The 21,778-nt window shown below is 37.6% G+C and overlaps 2 protein-coding genes across 3 annotated transcripts; both read left to right on the top strand.

The window, feature by feature from the left end:
- Nucleotides 1-5,603: 5,603 nt before the first annotated feature.
- fam32a (family with sequence similarity 32 member A) lies at nt 5,604-11,280 on the top strand. Its single transcript, NM_001126664.1, is given in 4 exon segments — nt 5,604-5,710; nt 6,402-6,543; nt 9,668-9,721; nt 11,037-11,280. Coding segments are annotated over 4 exon segments (339 nt in total). The 5' UTR covers nt 5,604-5,636; the 3' UTR covers nt 11,106-11,280.
- Nucleotides 11,281-15,377: 4,097 nt separating this feature from the next.
- gzmh (granzyme H) lies at nt 15,378-21,389 on the top strand. 2 transcript variants are annotated; one of them, XM_012961163.3, is made up of 5 exons: nt 15,378-15,650; nt 18,005-18,149; nt 19,329-19,470; nt 19,762-20,013; nt 21,148-21,389. In XM_012961163.3, the coding sequence occupies exons 2-5, from the start codon at nt 18,064-18,066 to the stop codon at nt 21,298-21,300; spliced, it is 633 nt and encodes a 210-aa protein (XP_012816617.1). In that variant the 5' UTR covers nt 15,378-15,650; nt 18,005-18,063; the 3' UTR covers nt 21,301-21,389.
- Nucleotides 21,390-21,778: the final 389 nt, after the last annotated feature.

Here is a 21,778-nt window from a genome sequence, read left to right as displayed (position 1 = left end):
ACCATGCCCACTTTTGTGATCACGCCCCAATTACCACACCCCATTTTTTTTCAAAAAATACTCCTTTTATATAGTTGAAATGGTGGGATCAGACGCAAAATTTGCTATACCCTCATACTGTACTACCTAAGGAAAACAATATAGCAACACCTAAATATAAAATACAAATATAGTGAGAAGGCAGTCAGTTATAAGTGAGTTATAACTATGTACCAGTTTTTCCCCCCATACACAGTGCCCCCAAAGGCCCAACAGACAGTACCCCCCATACACAGTGCCCCCAATTGCCCCCATAGACAGTACCCCCTATAGAAAGTGCCCACAATTGACCCCATAGACAGTAGCCCCCATACACAGTGCCTCTATAGAAACTACCCCCATACACAATTGACCCCATAGACAGTGCCCCCAGTTGACCCCATAGACAGTACCCCCCATAGACAGTGCCCCCATAGACAGTTCCCTTCCCCCCCATAGATGCTCCTTCTTCTTCAGCGGCTCCTGCTCCTTATGCAGCGGCGACAGGCCCTTTTATAAGTTTGGGCCCCCTGCATACGTGTGATGTCAATACGCACGGGGTGCAACTTTATAAAAGGGCCTGTCGCCGCCACAAGGAGCCTCTCCAACCAGCACATCCCGCTGTCCCGAAATGCGGGACATTCATGGAACTATCCGGGACAGCGGGATGCGCTATTAAAAGCGGGACAGTTGGGGGGTATGCACTATAAGTACTGTACTGTTACTGGTGTACATCATTAAAAATCAAGCAGTTTGTTCATCAGTCATCAGACTGTCCACATATCGTATGAAATACATACTGGCGCTAAAACAAACATATTAGTTTTGCTTGTTTGATTTTATTTCTTTGCTCCTTTTTTCATTGTAGAGGCAAAGGAAAAAATATTTAAAGCAAACTATAAAAAGACAACACATACAAAATACCTGTAAATTTAAAGTAAGATAACCAGCTCCATAAGGGGTATAAAAGATGACTGAGAGAAAATAATGCTAAAATGGCAAATGAATGATAAAGTTCTAAATTATGTTCAGTCATACTGTCCAGTAAGAATCAACTCTGTTTCATGTCAGCAACAATAACATTCTAAAGATGCCTGGGAAAATGGTGGAACACTGCTCTGTTACGTTTTTTTTTACTCCAGGAAGTACATTTTTTTAAAAGTACTGGCCAGTGGAAAAAGGCTTCATGTTTGGGTAGTTTGGTACATGTTTGTAAGTCTGATGATCCCAACCAATATCTTTGTCTTATGGATATAATTTGGATTGTTAGTTAAACATTATATTAAGGCAATTTGTAAAAAACATTAATATTGGTAAGTGTGTTTTGAATCTTAATACAACATCCATACAGTCCTTTTGTTTCTTACCTCACATCTGGTGGATTTTGCTCATTACATTAGTGGTACAAACCAAAAATCTTTCCAGGAATGTTTGTAGTTGGAAAGATCATTCTTTACATGTATATGGCCAGCTTTAGACTAGATCAGATTCATATAGATAACTGCAGTGATGGTATAGTGTTGCTTTGCCCTTGTTTTGCACATTACAGTACAGTACCAGATAACATGTCTGTCATATATTTTTTTGTAATTAACAGATTGCATTAATAGTAACTTTGCCTTTTTGTATTTTGTAAATGTAAACACAAGTTGAAGAGTTGCCAGCTTTGTGCTGGTAAGTGCATTAATATAACTCTGTAAAGTACAAAGGATTCCATTCTCACCACAGAATCTGAGCTGTTTATTTATTTTAGCTGTTTCACCTTTGCTGTTTCCATTAGACATCTATGTGTAGACAGAAGACGCAACACAGGTTATTCACATGGGAGACAAAATAAATATAATTTGGTTGTTACAAAATATATCTAGGCATTTTGTAACTATGGCATTGCAGATTCTATAAACAGAGGTGTATACTTTGGTTATGTAATACAGGCATGGGACCTGTTATCCAGAATGCTTGGGACCTGGGGTTTTCCGGATAAGGGATCTTTCTGTAATTTGGATCTCCATACCTTAAGTCTACTAAAAAATCAATAAAACATTAATTAAACCCAATAGGATTGTATTGCATCTAATAAGGATTATTTATAACTTAGTTGGGATCAATTACAAAGTACTGTTTTATTACTACAGAGAAAAAGGAAATCAGTTTTAAAATTCTGTATTATTTAATTAAAATGGAGTCTATGGGAGACGGGCTTTCCGTAATTCGGAGCTTTCAGGATAATGGGTTTCCGGATAAGGGATCCCATACCTGAACCTTGATGCCAATAATACTGCATATTTTGTATTTGGTGTCAGCATCCTTTTAACACTTTGCACATGCACATGAGTTCTACATATGGGCAGGCAAAAGCTCTACTTGGAAAGTAAATTCTGGCAATTCCAGAATCTTCCTGCATTGGTAGCTCAAGTCTGTGATGTCCTTCCTGAGACCCAATCATCCCCATACACCAGACACAGAAATCCGCCTAAATTCTGACTCAACCACCACTTTTCCATTTTTGGTGAAAGAAAGACAGTTTACTGACACTTTTCTGAATTTGACGTTTAAACGACATTTATACTACGTTTTAACAACAATTTTTTCCGACATTTTCAAAATGGAATAAAGCGCAGTGTAACTCTGTCAGACCAATTCTAAGCTCTTCTGTTTTGTTTTCCCTAGTCTCCCTTTCACACCTCTGGTATGGGCCCCATTGGGGGATCATTAACATATTAGCCTATTGTTAGGGGACAAGTTCTGTCTAACCCTAGAACAATAGGTGCAAAAAGCCTCATTAACATTTTATAAACAAGTAAAACACTGATTAAAAAAAAAGTTCAATTTATATTTTATATTTAAAAGGTTTTTACCTCACATTTGCATTGTTATGCTACTTTTAGCTTAATAAATGAGGCAATGATTACATTTTGATAGAATATATTGTATACATTTTTATTTAAAGGAAAATTAAATCCTCCCAGGCAAATTTTTAGTTTTAGCAGCAGTGACCCCATTTTAATCACTTCACTGACATTTGACACAGCTTAGCTGTTCCCCCATAGCATGTCCAGAACTACAGAGCTGCTTAACAGCATTGGCCCCCCACCTGTTCCCAGCAGCCATCTTGGTCAGCAAACAGCACATGCACACTGGCACCCAAACTGGGATATTGGGGTACAGGGTTGGACTGGCCCCAACAGGGCACTGTGGGCTGAATTGCTGTTGACCCCCCAAAAAATGCAGGTCTCTATAAAAATATATTGCATAAACAAGCTCATATATAAAACCCTACTTCATCTAAATAAACTATTATCATAAAAATATACTTTTTAAGTATTATAGAAAATTGTCATTTTAAGAATTAAGGCCACCTCCTGGGATCATAGGATTCACAGTGCACATAAACGAGCCAAGGCACACATACATGCTAGGCCACATCAGCCAAATAATGGACAGAGTTCTGACTTTTACTCCCACACTACTTCCTGTTACAGTTAGAGATGCATTATTTCTGGTCATGTGATCTCTGAGGGAGCACACAGCCCATCACTAAATGGTGGCTCAATGTAAAAGGGTAATATTTACTGATATATATATTTCAGTTTGGCAAGATTCTTTAATAGGCTATTTAATATATAATACTCTGCAGCTCCAACCTGGCCCAAGGAAAGTCACGATACTGAAGCTTGAATGAATCCGAAACTTTCAGCGCGACGGCTACGAAAAAGTCGCAACAATTCGCGCAAGTCGTAACGCTACGAAAAAGTTGCGACAATTTGCTAAAAAGTCGTAACGGCTACAAAAAAGTCGCGACAATTTACGGAAAAATCGTAAAATAGCGATCATTACGAAAAAACGCTTTTCGGACGTTCGTGGATTAGTAATTGTGCCCCTATGTGTTGGTTAAGTGTTCATTCTAGGGGTATAGTTTTCCTTAAGGGTGCCTAACATATTGGCATTGCCCAGTGTATTATTCATACTTTAAAGGAGAACTAAACACTAAAAATGAATATGGCTAGAAATGCCATATTTTATATACTAAATTTATTGAACCAACCTAAAGGTTCAGCATCTCTATCGTAGTACTGATCCACTACTTCAAATTTGCGCACAGCAAGTCACCATACTGAAATCTATTAGAAGTGTCTGTGACGCTCTCACATGCTCAGTGCGCTATACGCAGCTATTGAGAAGCTAAGCTTAGGGGTCATCACAAATTATTAGGCAAAAAACAAGGTTTGTCTGTCATATAAGCTGATGCTACAGGACTAACATCTGATTCTAACTGCACTGGTTTCTGAGCTGCCATGAAGTAATTATCTGTATTAATTTCTAATCAGCCTTGTAGTGTGACATTTATATTCTATATAAACATTATATTGTAAGCCGGCCCCTAAGCTCAGTAACTAACAAAAGCAAAGAGCATGTGCAGGGAATCAGCGGAAAATAAGATGGGGAGCTACTGGGGCATCTTTGGAGGCACAGATCTTCCCTTCTAAAGGGCTGTGGTTGCCCAAAGGGTTTAGCTCCCCTATGGCTTTAAACCCTACCTCTTCACTTATTCTACTGTTACTAGGTAGAGTCCTATGTATCTAGTTTGCACTATACTTTATATTCCATTGGTTTAGTCTGGCTGACCACTCCCATTGCAGACTGATATAATGTCTAGCAAGAGGAGTGGCTTCCACTTTGGCTGCCTTTCCGTTACCTAAGAACAGCCCCACTGAGCCTGGGTGCAGAAACAGGCCCCAGTGCAGCAAAGCCATTACCCCAGAGATTAATATCTATTCTGGAGAAGTCTGCTTCCAAAGTGGTGCCCAGCTGACAGGTGCTTTACCCTGCCCAGATTTCAAAAGAGGTGGGATAAACCGGTGGCATCCTCCTTTGTTATCCTCAGTGGGTTCTGCTATCTCTGCCTTGATTTATGTATTTATTATCCCTGTACCATTCCATCATGTCTTTGACAATAAGATCTGTATAGTTCAATTACAGAACCTCTCTGGCGTCCCTAATTATATGCACCTACATTAGCATGTCATCCGTTGTAGTTCAACCACACCCTCATCTCCATCCAGGTCTCTTCCACCTAAGCGATGGCCCGTCCTCAGAAAGTCACATGTACCCCATGTTCTACCCATAGCCTGATATTTAAGTGCTTGTCAGCCAAAAAGGGGTTACATAATGTACAATTCTAGGCTATTTGTTTAGTCAGGCTTTAGTTCTCCTTTAAGCACAGTTAAATATCCATTATAATCTCTGAACAAGATGCTACTCATCAGCATTAATTCTAGACCAATGATTTTAACCTATCGGTCAAGAACTTAAAAGAAGTCCCCATGCTTTTATTGCGGCCCTTTTTGTACTACAACTTTTGAGGCACTTCACGACTCTTGTAAAACATTATAAAACGTTCCCTTTGCTAGCGCTTCTACTGTTACAAGATTTTTGATTCGCAAGTATAATAACCAATTAGCGTACTGCAAGGCTACCAGCCAATGGCACCTTGTTTTCCACATATGACGCCACGAAAGGCAGCTCGTCTTCCGTCCGGGGACCTCTTAGGAACAGTGCGCTTGCGTACAGTGTATCCCCGGAAACCGGAAGTTGGTGCTGGTAGTAGGTGAAGGAAAATGACCGAATATGAGAGCGCCCAAAAGGGTGCTTTAAAACTAAAAGGATGTGGAGACATGAGCCTGGGGAAAAAGTAAGCCTTTGCTATATTTGATTTTGGTTTTAGTTCATATAGCGCTGTATCTTTACTGGGATTAAAAACAAAAACAAAACGTCGTTACGGTGAAAAAATTGAATCCCTTTATGGGGCAGGACAGTCTTTCCTTATCGCTGTAAATATCACGGAGGGAAGGTTTATGCGTATAGAACAAACGCCTCTCGTTAACTTTCCATATACTAACCTGAAGCTTCATACCATTGTTTACATTCCTACTGTGTTGGCGCCCAGATATTCTCCATAAACTGGGGTATATTATCTGTTTATGACTTTTAGTGAGGCTTCTGTGACTGTATTTAAATGTGTTCACACGGACATTCTATTATAATTAATAACGATTATGGCATACAAAGAACCCTATGGAGAAATTAAATAATGTAAAGTTAATGTATTGTGTAGTAGAATCACAGTTAATTGATCTAAAATATAGGATCATAGTTGAATGGATCACATAATCCGTTATATTCATCTCCTATACAGCCAGTTTATGCTGAAACAAAATGGTAGGGGAAATCCTAAAATATTTACACCATATTGGGGAAAATTGTATGTCTGCTTTAGGTTCTCTAATATTTTTTTTTCTTCTATAAGAGAAAGACGAGCAATGACAAGAAACAAGTTACTTTTTCTTGTACTTGTAACATTCTAATGATTTCCTTTCATGTAGGAAAAAGAAAAAAAACAAAGCTAATGATCAGATAATGCAAGAGATAATCACTAGCAAGAAAAATGAAGAGGAAAAGAAAAAGCCTTCTTTGGATAAAAGGACTCCAGCACAATTAGCCTTTGAGAAAATGCAAGAAAAGAGGGTAAATTCATATACAAAATAATATTAAGTACTTGGTTTAGTTATATCGGTTATATCAGTGTTGTAAATTTGCTAAACTAGCCTTGGCATATTTAGGTATTAATCTAAGGAGCAGATTCACAGTTAACGGTTATCACATGCTTTTTTGCATTAAAAAGCATGCGATAATTAAGTCACAATTCATCAGTCATTTGGCATGCGTTACGACGCACATCGCATGCGCAAAAAACCACACTATCGCAATGTGTTATTTACCTTGCATTGCATTAATTCTTGCATAGAAATAATACTAAATGTTAAAGGAGAAAGAAAGGCAAAGTTAGGCACCCCCAAGTGACTTAAATCGCTTACCTTTTACCCCGGGCTGGTGCCCCTGTTCGGAGAGAACAGCACCAGCCCGGGGTAGCTGCATCGCTTCCTCTTTCTCGTGCATGGGCAGTAGAGTGTAAAGCCGAACTTTAACAGAAGAGTTGGCTTTTCACTCTACTGCGCATGCGCCAACCGCTTGCATTTTAGGAAAAGGAAGGAGGAAGCGCATCGCTACAGGTACCCTGGGGTACAAGGTAATCGATTAAAGTCACTTAGGGTGCCTAACATTTTGGCACCCCCAAGTGACTTTGCCTTTCCTTCTCCTTTAAACGTGCTAAATATCGCATTAGTCTGTGCGAATATGAACACCTACTTGGGGCAGGCGGTACTTAACGAAAATTGTGGTTCGTGAGCTTTTGGCAACACAACATGGACTTTGCAGTGGGATTTTTTCAAGTATGTGTTGGCCCTAGAGTGATGCAGCCTCCAGTTTTCAGGGAAATGGTAATTTTTAGAACAGTAGTTTTCCGAAAGTAATGGTTATGTGCATAAAATTGTGTGCGAATATAGCAAGTGGCGAAATATATCGCGCGCAGTGGGTATTAACGTAAAAAGAACGCTCATCATGAGTTAAATAACGCAAAGAACATCGCTTCTTAATAATGACACCTGTTCTTTTAGTGAATCGAGCGTTAAGTCGCAAAAAATAAGAAGTGATAACATTTTTAACTATTCTATGCTATAAATAACGCTCGTTTTATCGCACTTTGGTGAATCAACCCCTAAGTTTTTAATTTAACTCTTCGGTGTGCATTCATTGCTGGAATGACAGGGTTGTTGGGAGTATCGAAAAAGTGCTTTTACTTATACAGTATCCAGTAAGTGTAAGTCTGAAACAACTGGACTTGATGAGTTGTCTTGGAAAAAGTATCACCACAGCCTCTATAACATTCTTTGTTGTAGTCCCTGACCAGAATCTACTATGTAACAGAATTTATCTACATTTATTATATTTAAGGCTCACTACCAATGTGCAAATGGAAACATGTTCACCATTTTGTAGAAAGCTTATATTCTGGAAAGTGTAAACAAACAGATATTACAGATGTTAGGATTGAGGAGAGCACTCCTTAGGCATCTTTACTGCTGTGATAAAGCTTTAATGCAAACTACTACAGGTATGGGATCCCTTATCCGGAAACCCGTTATCCTGAAAGTTCCAAATTACGGAAAGGCCATCTCCCATAGACTCCATTATAAGGAAATCATTCTAATTTTTAAAAATGATTTTCCTTTTCTCTGTAATAATAAAACTGAACCTTGTACTTGATCCCAACTAAGATATAATTAATCCTTATTGTAAGCAAAACAAGCCTATTGGGATTATTCAGTATTTAAAGGATTTTTAGCAGAATTAAGTTATGGAGATCAAAATTATGGAAAGACCCCTTATCTGGAAAACACCAGGTGTGAACATTCTGAATAACTGGTCCCATGCCTGTATTACACAGGTGTAATAGTAGTCTCTATTAAAGCTCTCCTTAATTCTAAAATTTGTTTTTTGCACATCAGGATAGCGGTATACCTGTCTGGGGATTGTTGCACTCCTTTACATACTTCAGGTCTGTGCGCTAGAACTCTGTACTATACTGTACAGATATGTGATCCATTATCTGGAAGATACTTTATGTATCTTTTGTGCAAAAGTGAGCTAAAGATATTTGCACATTGTTTAGTCAGCATGACCTCCTCACTAATACCCATGATAACTAGGCCTACAACTCCCCAAATACTGCTGTGTAGCCAGGGGGCAGCCAATCAAGATGGAACAAGGAGAAAAGGCACAAGTTAAAGAGCAGATAATAAATAAATAAGCTCTGTAGAATTCGATGGGAATCTACACAGCTTATCTGTTATCTGCTATGTAAGCCGTGCCTTTTCTCCTTTTTTTCCAGTTTGAATGACTGCCCCCGTGGCTACACAGCAGCTTTGTTTATATAATAAGCTATAGTAGTGTTTCTGATGCAAATGCACAACTTTTACCAGTGTAATAGTACATAATATGTTAATTACATTTTCATTTTTTTGGTTCCTTTAAATTACTGCCTTTCTGCACACTATGATGAGACATTTGGTTCTGTAATATCACTGCACCATTATCTGCAGTCTTGAGCAAAGATCCACACATTGCATTGTAGGGTTCTGATTGTGACTCCTACACTAGAGCCTAAGGATTCAAATGTAGTGTAATATTAGTAGTGGTAAAGGGCACTTGTGCAATGATGTATTTTAGCTAATCTTGTCCTTTAGGCTCACAGTGACAATTGCACCTTTTTATTCAAGCAGCCCACTGTGTGAACTGACTTGTAAAGCATTATTATTTTTTAATCAAGAGGGGTCTTTCCATAATTTGGATCACCATACTTTGAATACTAAAAAATAATTAAAACATTTATTAAACCCAAGAGGATTGTTTTGCCGCCAATAGGGATTATTTATAATCTAGTTGAGATCAAGTACAAGGTATCATATTATATCATTACAGAAAAAGGAAATTAATTGTAAAAGGTTTAATCATGTAATTTAAATGGAGTCTATGGGAAGATGACCTTCTCCTAATTCAGAGCTTTCTGGGTAACTTGTTTCTGGCCAGATACCTGTTTGTTTGTTTTTTGTTTTTTAAAGGATCAGAAATTATTCAGCTGGGAGTGTTGCATGATCTTGAAATGATTGTTAACAATTCCTTTAGCATTTACCAGTGATTTCTCTAGTCACGTTTGACATGTTTAAAATGTTTTTCTTTTTTCTCACCATAGCAAATGGAAAGAATACTCAAAAAGGCTTCCAAAACACACAAGCAGAGAGTGGAGGTAAGGCAGGGCTAAGTGTGCCCCAACTGTAATTAACTTTATTTTATAGTGTTCCTTCTTTTTTCCTATAAAGGACTTTTTATGCGTTTTATCCCTCTGAGTTTCTGTTGACTTGGTTTGGGGTGTTTTTTCCAAGTCTTTTAAATAAACCATCCCATATCTTAACTCCAAATCATTCAAATCTCACATTTTCTGAGTCTGATTTTCTTGTCCTTTGCTATAAAACTCCAACACTGAAAAAAAGAGTTCTTGACTGTTGGTGAGCTAGTGCAATATGGATCACAGCCCAAGCTTGATCATGTACTGTGAATATACATACAATTTCTGGTAGGGTACCATAAACATGGTAGGGCTGTAAACCACTTTGCTTTTGCTTTCTATGTTTACAATTCCAGGTTTTCTAGACCATTACGTTGGTGACAGTAGACCAATATTTCTTGCTATTTTTGCAATTTGTGTCTGATTTGGTCCCCAAAAGGATGGGTAGGATCGGGTGGTGAGATTGTTTAGCCTTTGACTGTGACCCACTGTGAACCAGACCAGATTTTCCAAGCTTACTGACTGGTAACTAACCAGCCCCAATTAGATATGTTGTGGAGAAAATCACTTTGACCCTTTACATGGGCCAATAAGGTTGTTGTAAGCATGGTAAGCTGAGAGACAACTTTGGCCAATGTATGGCCAACCATTTGCAACAGAAAATCTAAAATAAAGTAAGGCAAAAACTTGAAAAAGAAAATTAAATTAATATTTTAATAGCTAAGGCTTCACAACGAAGCACTTTAGCCCTTTTAGTCTGATACAATCTAGAATCCACAGGGCCTGCATAAATAGACTTTAGTCCCGGCACCATCGATTATATTTTTATTTACACAACACCACACGGCACTAATCAAAGGACCATTCCCTGACACAGAAACTTGAATGCAAAATGCCTTATTTTTAAAGGAGGTGTTCACCTTCAGACAACCCTAGTTAATATAATAGTTTTCAGTTACAATAGCTGCATAATAAGTGTTCAGGACTGTACCGGGTCCAGCAAGGTGTATTTGCCTATTTTTTGCTGACGGGGTTAAGCAGTAAAGTTTTCAAGGACTTCTTGCCTCCATTTGAGATTATATGTGCGTGATATTTCCCTCATTTTATGGGAAAAGCTGGATGACAGTAAATTGATTAATGTTCATCCACATTTAAATCCATAATATGCAATTTATAGTTGTATCTGCTATATTAGTCTTTGATGTGTTTTCTTCTGACCCACTAAGTATTGTCTTTGATACCATGCTTACAGATATTTTTTTCTTTATCATTTTAGGACTTTAATCGGCATTTGGACACACTAACTGAACATTATGACATTCCTAAAGTCAGCTGGACAAAATAAGTCTTGTTGTTTTTATTTAAGTGGACATTATGTCCTCTTTCTAGTTGTATAGAAGTGCTTCTCTTTCCCTCTCTCCACCCCTCCCACCTCCTGACCCAGAAGAATGTAGTGCTTACTTTCACTTTACAAGTTCTGTTCAGCGTTTATTTTAATGTGTAAATAAACTATCTTTTTCGTACATTACTATACAATGTTTTTATTTACTTACAAACATCATCACACCTTTCGGTGACCATTGTACCAAGGGCCTTGGTACCACCAATCTGTAGTGATATTTGTCCGAATGCTAGTTTAATACTATGCTTAGTACAGCCTCTAAAAATGTGTCTTTCAAGCAGTTCAGTCCTTAACCCATAGAACAGATGTGAAAATGATGTCCCTCCGCCTGCTCAAGGGCCCTTTAACTTCATTTTATTGTAATTTAGCCTGTAAGTGTGACATTGGATAAATAGCTCACTACAAAGAAACAGTTTGTAAAGGATTGTAATTGAAAGAAGGGTATCTGTTTGTAAGAATTCTAGCTGTAATACCCTGTGCTTACCAGAAGATGGCTCCCCTTGACAAAATCCTCATATCACTGCAATATCCAACAGAAGAGCTGTCTTTTTTACAAATCATTAAACTGGGGCACTGAAAGCAAAGCTGTGGTCCTGCCAGTGGTCTCATGCTTCTGCTCTGCCATGGAATCTGGGAATAGAAGAAACACTGCCACAAAGCAGGTATGTGAGGAGAAAAGCTAACATTGTAATGTAATTTATATGGTTATATGGTAGTCTTCTAGTTAGATAGGATTATCAGATATAAGTTTAAAATTACTTTTTTTTTTAAATTATTTTGCTGCATTGTTCTTGCTGCACTCACTTTTAAAGCTTAGCTTGTAGAAGTAAATGTTAACTGCTTAATTTGCAAACCTCAATAGTTACTACCAGTTAAGAAGGCAAGAAGTTTCAGATGAAATTTAGCATGTATAAATCCAATGAATTTTTTAACTCTACAGCTAATCTTTTTTTCAACGTGAGGTTTTACTTCTGAACCTTTTCATGAACAGTTAGCCCAAAGATCTGACGTGGCCTGCCGAGCTAGGCCGCAATTTCTTTTTATACCCAGTTATAAAAAATCTCATGAAAATTCTGCTACGGCACCAAACCAAGATATTCCTTTTACCTGACTAATGCTATATGTTTGACATTCTAATAGGAAATAATCTTTTATCCCAGTATGCCTACTTTCATTCTCACAATATGTTTGATTGTAATTTTATGGCTGCAAATACAGATTGACTATAAATTCTGTATTCTGTTATAATACACTAGAGCTAGGAATAGCCTGTGAATGATAATCCTGAAAAACGGTGCTTAGAGATGTTATTTGTGTCACTTGACTCACTAAAACGTGTGTATTATAACAAGTAATTTACCTTCTGTTGTAAAATATGAGCATATTAGAAGTCACTTAGCGTTCAGCCTTGTGTTTTTATATGGTCATGGAAAACCTTTTGGAACTTATAATATTCTTATATTTTACAAATGGATGGTCCTGGTTTTGCAATCAGAAAACATGCAGTAGCACACTGAAATTATAAACAGTGCAAAAATGTGTTTATTTGCCCATGTACATACAGTACAAAAAAGCAACATTTCGGGCCCCCAAGCTTGAGAAAGGGCCAGAGGGGCCCGAAACATTGCTTTTTTGTATGTACTTGGGCAAATAAACACATTTTTGCACAGTTTATAATTTCAGTGTGCTACTGGATTTTCTTTGCTACCGTTACTTCCCAAGACTTAATGATGGAATTATCTGTGCAGGGAGCAACAATCAGATTAAGGACTCCAGCCGGGTACAGTGAACAGTAAGAAAGTACACCCATACTAATATAGCTGTAGAGCTCTTTGCTATCTTCTCCCCTCTATTGTTATTACCATAACTGCCACTGATCTGTTTAAGATAAGATATGTTTATTATACTCCCCTTTTCAGTTAACTGGCAGTTCTATGAAAAAATTTAATCTTCTAAGATAAGTTTTCATAATATCAGCACTGTGAATATGAATCAAGATGCACACACACAAACAGTAGTTATTTGGTTTAAATTCCTGCTTGTTATTAATGCCTCTCTCATTATAGGGAGACACTGGTGGGCCCTTGGTGTGCCAAGGGGCATTGGCAGGCATTGTGTCATTTGGATTTGGGTTGGCAGATACCTCAGTTGGATTAAGAAGACCATATCAGAACATGGAGACAAGAATATCTAAGACCTCTGCCTTTGTGTTCTCATCAAGTCTGTTGGCAGATAAAATAATGCTGAATATCTGCTATTAAAGCATACAGTCAAAAGGCACTCTGCTTCTTGTGTTATTAAAGTAACAGGAATCAGTTATTGTTACCTAACTAAATTGGCATTGAAAGTACCAGATTATTGAGTGCCCTTGTAGGTTCTTGGACATTTATTAGAAGATTGCATACACCTAGGGGCAGATTTACTAATCCACGAACGGACCGAAAGCCTTTTTTTCGTAATGATCGGTATTTTGCGTTTTTTTCGTCGCCGTCACGACTTTTCCGCGAATTGGTGTGAATTTTTCGTCGCCAACGCGTCGCTCAATACGACAAAGCTGTGACAATTTGCAAAAGTCGTACTGGCTACAAAAAAGTTGCGACAATTCGCAAAAGTCGGAACGGCTACAAAAAAGTCGCGACAATTTGCGAAAAATTTGTGACGGCGACGAAAAAAACGCAAAAAATACGAAAAAGTCGCAAAATTTTAGATTCCAATCTGATTTTTTCCCATTCGGGATACGGATTCGTGGATTAGTAAATCTGCCCCCTAGACTGGGCTAGAATGGGCTTACCTGTCAAATAGATCCATTGCCATTAGTGATCAGAACACTGTCATTTTAGATTAACACAAATTTACTGTAATGTCAATTGGATTAGAAACTACCATGCTGATGAAAAATGCCAGATAAAAGTAAACACAGTGGATCTCCTAATTCAATTCTACATTTACCTTTAGAATGCAACATCACTTTTCCTAAACTTTTTGTCACCAGAATTATTCTGGCCTAATAACAACCAGTCTTACCAGATAAAACCAAGGTAAGTTTGCCATGTTAATACAGAGCAACTATAAAAAAGCCAATACATTCGCCACAATAAAGAGCCCTAATAGCTCCCTCTGTTTGTTTAGATGGAAGTCTGAAGTGGTCGCTTAACAGTTTCTGCATTTGCTAAAGCCAGTGTCAGACGGGAATATCTGGGGCCACCAGAGAGCCTCAACCCAGGGGCACAACAAACACACATGCACATCTGCCTTGATCTGCACAACTTTTGTTACAACGCTGAAAGGGACAACTCAATTTAGCCATAACTATCCACATATATCAGAAAGATGGCTACAGAAAATTGTCAATGAGCCATCCATTTACTCCAGTTAATCCAGTAAGGTCAAAGGAGGAATGGATTGAGCAAATTAACCTTAAACATGCCAGCAAGCATTGATAAACTTGCAGGGGTCCTTATTAAATTTGTAAGGCTACAGGATAAAAACAGCACTGATGGCAGTTCATCATTTTGAGCATAAAACTAAGTAGAACTGTTAACTATTAATTAGGTACAGAGTCAGCAGCTCCCATCCAAACCCAAAGCCTTTAGTCAATGTACATATATTTTATGCAGAGACAGATACTTAGAACTAACCAGTAAAAAGAGCAGCTCCCACCCGACCCCTTCTAAACATTATCCGACAATCTCATGAATTTATTTGGGCATAGAATATGAATGCTTACTTACTTTGAAGGTGCAGCTTGCTCCCCCCCTACCTCTCCTCCCTGGTAACATTTCCATTTGGCAGCTACTGACAATAAAATAGTGCAGAGCAAGTTATCCATAGCAACCTATTCTACTCTCCCGAGCAGAGGATGCTCATTTCTGCTCTGCCTGCACTGACAGTGTTGCCTCCAATCTATGTTTTATTTAGTCTTCTCACAACTCAGGAGTTGGAAGTGCGGTGCATGTTCAGAGAAGTGCTCAGTTCTAAGCAGGCTCCAGATTAGATGTTCTGGTCCTCCTTAAAAGTCCAGAGGCCCACGGGGAGTTTCCTAACTGGTCAGCCAGTTCGATCCTGGCTAAAGCTATATTAAATCTGCGCAAAGGCAAATTTATTCAAACAGAGGCATACATTTTCACATTGTGAATATTTTTCCGTTAAATCTTTTATTACATTTCCCCCTAACCCCCCCTAACTTAAAAGTTTCAAAGGAAAGAACTATATTCTCTGGTTTTTTTTTTTTTTGCATTCTAAAAACTTATTATCTTGATTACATAAATTAAGCCCCAGACATATTAGAAGAGCATATAGCAAGGTCCAGTGGTATAGAATGCATAATTAAAGGGGCAGAATACCCTCCTGTTCAGTATAATGAATTGGGCTTGTGCTGATCTCCCTTTTTGCCTATTTATTTCCTCACAAAGATCTATCTTTTTGTTATTTCTTGAGCTAAACAGGGCAAACGGAGACTGAAACTATTTTATATTTGGTCCTTACAAGGTAGGTGCTATTTTTTTATTATTTATTATCTGATATATATTGCTGACATGCTATGCAGTTTTTTTTTTTTATAGAGAATTGGTCTTTGCCCCAGTGGAACAATTTAAAGGGATGATTCACATGTATAGAATGAACAGTTCTAAGCAACTTTTTAATTGATCTTTATTTATTTCTTATAATTTTTGAATCATTTGCTTTATTGATCTCTCTCCTATTAATATATCAGTCTCTCATTCAAACCACTCACTGGTTCCTAAGGTAATTTGGACACCAAAAATGTGTTGTAACTTGTATTTTAAAAGGAGGTATGAATTCTGGTGGCTTTGATGAACTGTAACAGAGGCTGTCTGGTTAACATGAAGTTATGTGACAGGTTAACTGACTAATAGTGATAATGGCATGGATGCGCAGCAAATTTCCGCATTTCGAATTGTTTTGCGAAACGTCCGTGAAAATTCGCTGCGGAAAAATGAATCAAGTGCCAAAAAAAGGCTAACCTTTAGGCAATGTAGTTTATATTGTTGGGGAGAAAGCATGCAGTACTCTGCTCTGAGGCTAACAGGTAAGAAACCACTGTGTATTTAAAACCATAAATGTTTATATTAAGGTCTAACCGTTTTCTGAAACTGTGGGACCTTTAACTTGTGTTTTCTGTGAGCATATACTGTATCTGTTATTATAGTTTGTTACAGTCAAACTCTTGCAGTCTTATAATAATCTTGTTCCATCTTACCCTGTTATCAAGATTGGCACTACTAGACTTCCTTTTCTATGCGTAAGATAAACCTTGTCTGATTAAGGAGAGAGTTATAAGTTTAGAACTGAGGGGTTTGTTTTATGGAAAGTTCCTAAAGTCAGCTGGAAGGAACGTGAAGACAAAACCTGTATGAGAATGGGGCAGCATTGTATTTTCCTACTGTTCCTGTCCCTGGTTTCCTTCTTACCATATTCATTTGCTGGTCAGTATATGTTGTGTTTACTTACAATATTATTGGAGAGAGGGAGGCAAACAAGCAGAGTACTATGTAGAGGTTAGTAGGTTTCATATCAGTCACAGATGTGATGTTTTTGCAATTACCTTAAAGGAACAGTAACACCAAAAAATGAAAGTGTATAAAAGTAATGACAATATAATGTACTGTTGCCCTGCATTGCTACAACTGGTGTGTTTGCCTCAGAAACACTACTATGGTTTATATAAGTAAGCTGCTGTGTAGCCATGGGGGCAGCCATTCAAGCTGGAAAAAAGGAGAAAAGGCACAGGTTACATAGCAGATAACAGATAAGACACCATTGTATTCTACAAGGTTTATCTGTTAGCTGCTATATAATCTGTGCCTTTTCTCCTTTGAATGGCTGCCCCCATGGCTACACAGCAGCTTACTTATATAAACTATAGTAGTCTTTCTGAGGCAAACACACCAGTTGTAGCAATGCAGGGCAACAGTACATTATATTGTCATTACTTTTATACACTTTCATTTTTTGGTGTTACTGTTCCTTTAAAATTATTTTATATACTTGCCAAAGTTTGCCAATAGCAACCAGTTATGTTTTTTTAACTTTTATTTTCTAACTTGTGGTATAATCTTTTGTGTGATTCCATATCTATGCATGCTCCTGTAACTTTGTTCTGTAACTGGAAGGTAGTAGAAAGGATATTTCCTACATACTGAATGTTTGAGTAAGCAAGTAGCTTTCTTGAGAGCAATGTGGCGCACATTCATTCTGTGGCATCTGTACAATGTGGCGTCTGTACAATAACATTCCTATGATATCAGATTTGAGCTGCAATTTCTTGTTTGCTGTTTAGGTGCAATATATGATATAGGTTCAGTATATCATTTAGCAAGGAAGGTTCCAGAGAACCTCTCAAATATAGCAACTTTATACTTTTGCATGAATGTACCTTATTTTGTTTGTTGGGGAATATAGCAAACATTTTGCAACTCTTTTCTTTCTAATAAACAAGAGCCTGGAATAGCCTGTAAATTATATCCTTACAAACAGTGTTTAGTGATGTTATTTGTTTCACATGACTCCCTGTAACTTGTGTGTTATAATAAATAATGTACCTCCTGTTGAAAAATATGAGCATATCAGAAGTCACTTTGGAGTTTCATTATCTGTAAAAATCAGCCTTCAGTCTCATGCTTTTAAAAACGTTGTGGAACTCCTGGGTGACTTATAATATCTTTAGATTTTACAATTGGGGGTAGTTCTCTGAACAACGCATAATAATATAATGTTGCTCTGTTTCAGGGTAAGTAAATGGAAACTAAAGGCTTTTTGTTTTTAATTAACATTGGCATGTTTTCTAGTCCCTTTCACTAAAACATTGTCTTGTATTTCAGGAAAGATACGTAATGGGATTATTGGAGGCCAGGAAGCCAAACCACATTCCAGGCCCTATATGGCCTATCTGAAAATTGGTATGGGTTTTTGTGGTGGATCCCTGATTGCTCCTGATTGGGTGATTTCTGCTGCCCACTGTGCTGGGTACGTGAGTATGAGATATGCAAGTGCAATAGTTAAGAGGCAGGGAGGGTCAGTGATGCAAATGTCAACATGTCACTAAATGTTATTAGAAAATTATATGCCTCAGCACCAAACAACAGCTGTCACTGGCTGTGTGTGAAAATTGTCCTAATCAATGTGGATACCAGACTGGAGGTCTCTGAAGTGGGGTGCTTCTTCACTAAATGTGGTGCACTCAAGTGTCCACTTTATAACTTGAAATACATATATATGCATAGTAACATCAAATAGTAAACACATGCCCATTACAATTAGTTTTTTAGTTAAAAAAAATCCTGCCTAATGGCAAGTTGAACCAGAGGAAGGCAAATACCCCATCTGAAGCCTCTTCAATTTGCCCGACAAGAGGAAAAAAATCCGTCCTGATTTTAAGATGGCAACTGGAGCATTCCCTGTATCAACATTGTCCTAGGAATTATTTATTATATAAATATAATTTATTTTTAAATAAATTATAAATGCCTAATTATAAATAAATTATAAATATAAATATAATTTATTTTAATATTTTCTTCTTTGCTAAAAATTGACTAAAACCACCAAGAAGCCAAAGACTCTATCAAGTTAATATGCCATTTATTATGTAAGCAATGGGTCTTAATATTTCATAGATGTCAGTTAAGCTAATAACAACAATCCACTGCCATGTGTCAGTATAACCCCTAGAGCCATGCCTAGCTTCTCTCTTATGGTCACTTTCAAAATACAATTAGGCCTCCACCAATGCATGTGAACTAAGAAAGGCAGTACAATCCTGCTAATAACATATTTAAAAGCTGGTTAATATTCCTTACGCCTTACTTAATAATGTCTTAAAGTCAATCTGTCACTCATTATGTAAGCAGTGGGACTTAATTGTTCATAAATAACAACACTTCATTGGCAAGTGTCAGAATAACCCCTAGAGTCATGCCTACCTTCTATCTTCTAGTCTAGATAAAAAAAAATCAGGGGCACTTTCAAAATACATTTGGGCATCCAGCAATGCATTTGTACTTGCACAGGCAGTAGAATTTGTCTAATAACATATTTAAAAGCTGGTTAATATGTTTGTTGCAAATTCCTACCGCCTTAAATAATATTTATGCTTTTGTTGTGCATGTATTTGTTTCTTCTTTGATTATGAGCTTGTTTCTGCAGAGATATTACAGTTATCTTGGGAGCACACAATGTAAAGGAGCCAGAGAGCTCACAGCAGGTCATCGGGGTTCAGAGTAAACACTTGCACCCGGAATATGATGATGAGGAGTCTCTGCCATTTAATGATGTCATGTTATTGAAGGTGAGCAAGTGATTGAAGTATATTATAGGCAAAAGTGTTTTTTTGCAACCCACACCATATCTTTAGGTCAGAAATTAAAAATACAAGAGGGCTCTGCAGGTACCTGCCATCTCTGGTTTGGCCAATACATTCCCACACTGATGGGAGACAATGGCAATTAGGATATTCTGCCCTGACAGACTAAATGCAATGCAATAGAAAATGTAAACAAAGTGACCTAATACTGCAGGTTAGTATGAGAGTGTTAAAGAAGTAGACTTTTAATAATCTTTGTGTCTTTCACCCTTCAAGCTTACATCTAAGGCCACCATCAACCGCTATGTGCAGACCATCCCTCTGCCAACCAGCAGCAGCGATCTTCCTACTGGCACCCCCTGCAGTGTATCTGGATGGGGTTTGATTGACAGGGATGAAGTCACTGATAAACTTTTTGAGACCAATGTCACCATTGTGAGCCGCCGCTTGTGTCACCGTTACTTCCCAAGACTGAGTGATGGAATGATCTGTGCAGGGAGCAACAATCAGATTAAGGACTCCAGCCAGGTACAGTGAGCAGTAATGAAGTACACCCATACTAATATAGCTGGAGAGCTGTCACCATAATTTCAGCATGCTTTAATATGTTTGCATCTTGTCTTCCAGTGTTATTACCATAAGTGCCACTGATTAATTTCAGATAAGATATGTTTAGTATACTCCCCTTTTCAGTTAAAGGAGAACTCCAGTTTCCAAACTAAAATTTGCTAAAGATGCCCACACAGCACAGATCCCTAATATACCTATCAATCTGTTCCTTCAAAAAGTATGAATAAATAACATTTTTATATGCTGAAATCCAGCTGCAAAACAGTTCCCTTTCTGCACCATTTGAAATCCTGGCAGGGGTGGAGGGACTACAACTTTGATGTAATAAATCATAACAATTTCACAGCATTTAGACAACATGCAGGAACTACATAACCCACAATGCATTGCACTTCAATGTTGATTCATTTATTGACAACAGGTTTGCTGGGAATTTTGGGATTTGGGGGGTGCAGGCTGAAGGCAGGTTGAGGACAGTTGATTACTGTGACATTTTTTTTGAGTCTCAAAGTAGTCAGCCAGATCAGCAGGACAGGGGGCCAGGCTTAAGTATCTGTTCCAAATCATTTTGCATTAAAAATCACAAAAGGCTGCATATTTTTTTAAATGATGTTTACTTTTCAAAAAGCTTAAGTTGTGTTTGGTGGAGTTCCCCTTTAACTGGCAGTTGTTGAAAAACATGTCATATCTAGTATAAGTAAATCTAAAGCAACTGGACTTGCTAAGAAATCATTGAAGACGTTTCACTACTCATCCGAGCAGCTTCTTCAGTTCAGCTGAGTTACAAAGTGCCATTGTGATTGGATAAGTTGAAGAGTACATATGCTGAGGACTTCCCATACCAGTCAGTTGAACTGAAGAAGCTGCTCGGATGAGTAGTGAAACATCTTCAATGATTACTTAGCATGTCCAGTTGCTTTAGATTTACTTATACTAGATATACCATGACCTGGATGAATGAAAATCGTCATAGTCATAAAAAAATGTCATCTTCCAAGGTCATTTTTTATTCCCTGATATCAGCAATGTGAATATGAATCAAGATGCACACACACACAGAAAGTAGTTATTTATTTATTTATCTCATTGTAGGGAGACTCTGGTGGGCCCTTGGTGTGCAAAGAGGCATTGGCAGGCATTGTGTCATTTGGATTTAACCACCCACCTGGAGTCTATGCAAGGGTTGGCAGATACCTCGATTGGATTAAGAAGACCATATCAGAACATGGAGACAAGAATATCTAAGGCCTCTGCTTTTGTCTTCTCATCAAGTCCTCTGTTGGCAGATTAAATAATGCTGAATATCTTCTATTAAAGAATTTAGACAAAAGGCACTCTGCTTCTTATTAATGTAATGTACAAAATTTTGCATTTAATTGGAATTGTGCTGGATTTTTCACAGGTTCTGGCAATTTTATGGTACCTTCAAATACAGTATCTACAGATAAAAACACACATATTGTAACTGTGCACAAAATCCTGTCCCTTTTCATCTCTTAACACATTTTTGCATTTTTAAATACCTGCATTTTTTTGCAAAAATGTGTAATTAGCCACACAAAGCTGCTGAAATGTGAAATACTGATGTGAAATGCAGAACATTGAATTTCATATTTGAATATAACATTCCCCCATCAGATATGAGGTATGTAGAAATGTTAAACATGAAGAAAATTAGAAAATATAGAGTAGGTAATAACTTTTATTGGCTAACACAGTAGAA

The sequence above is a fragment of the Xenopus tropicalis genome, chromosome 1, assembly GCF_000004195.4.
Source record: "Xenopus tropicalis strain Nigerian chromosome 1, UCB_Xtro_10.0, whole genome shotgun sequence".
Taxonomy (NCBI): domain Eukaryota; kingdom Metazoa; phylum Chordata; class Amphibia; order Anura; family Pipidae; genus Xenopus; species Xenopus tropicalis.
The sequence above is the reverse complement of the archived record's forward strand: the minus strand, read 5'-3'. Positions and strand labels throughout refer to the sequence as shown.

Excerpts from the sequence above, each read along its gene's own strand:
- gzmh (XM_012961163.3), top strand. The coding sequence starts at position 18,064 with ATGGCCTATCTGAAAATTGGTATGGGTTTTTGTGGTGGATCCCTGATT. Across the intron at positions 19,471-19,761 it reads ATGATGTCATGTTATTGAAG|CTTACATCTAAGGCCACCAT; the intron begins GTGAGCAAGTGA and ends TCACCCTTCAAG. Across the intron at positions 20,014-21,147 it reads AGATTAAGGACTCCAGCCAG|GGAGACTCTGGTGGGCCCTT; the intron begins GTACAGTGAGCA and ends ATCTCATTGTAG.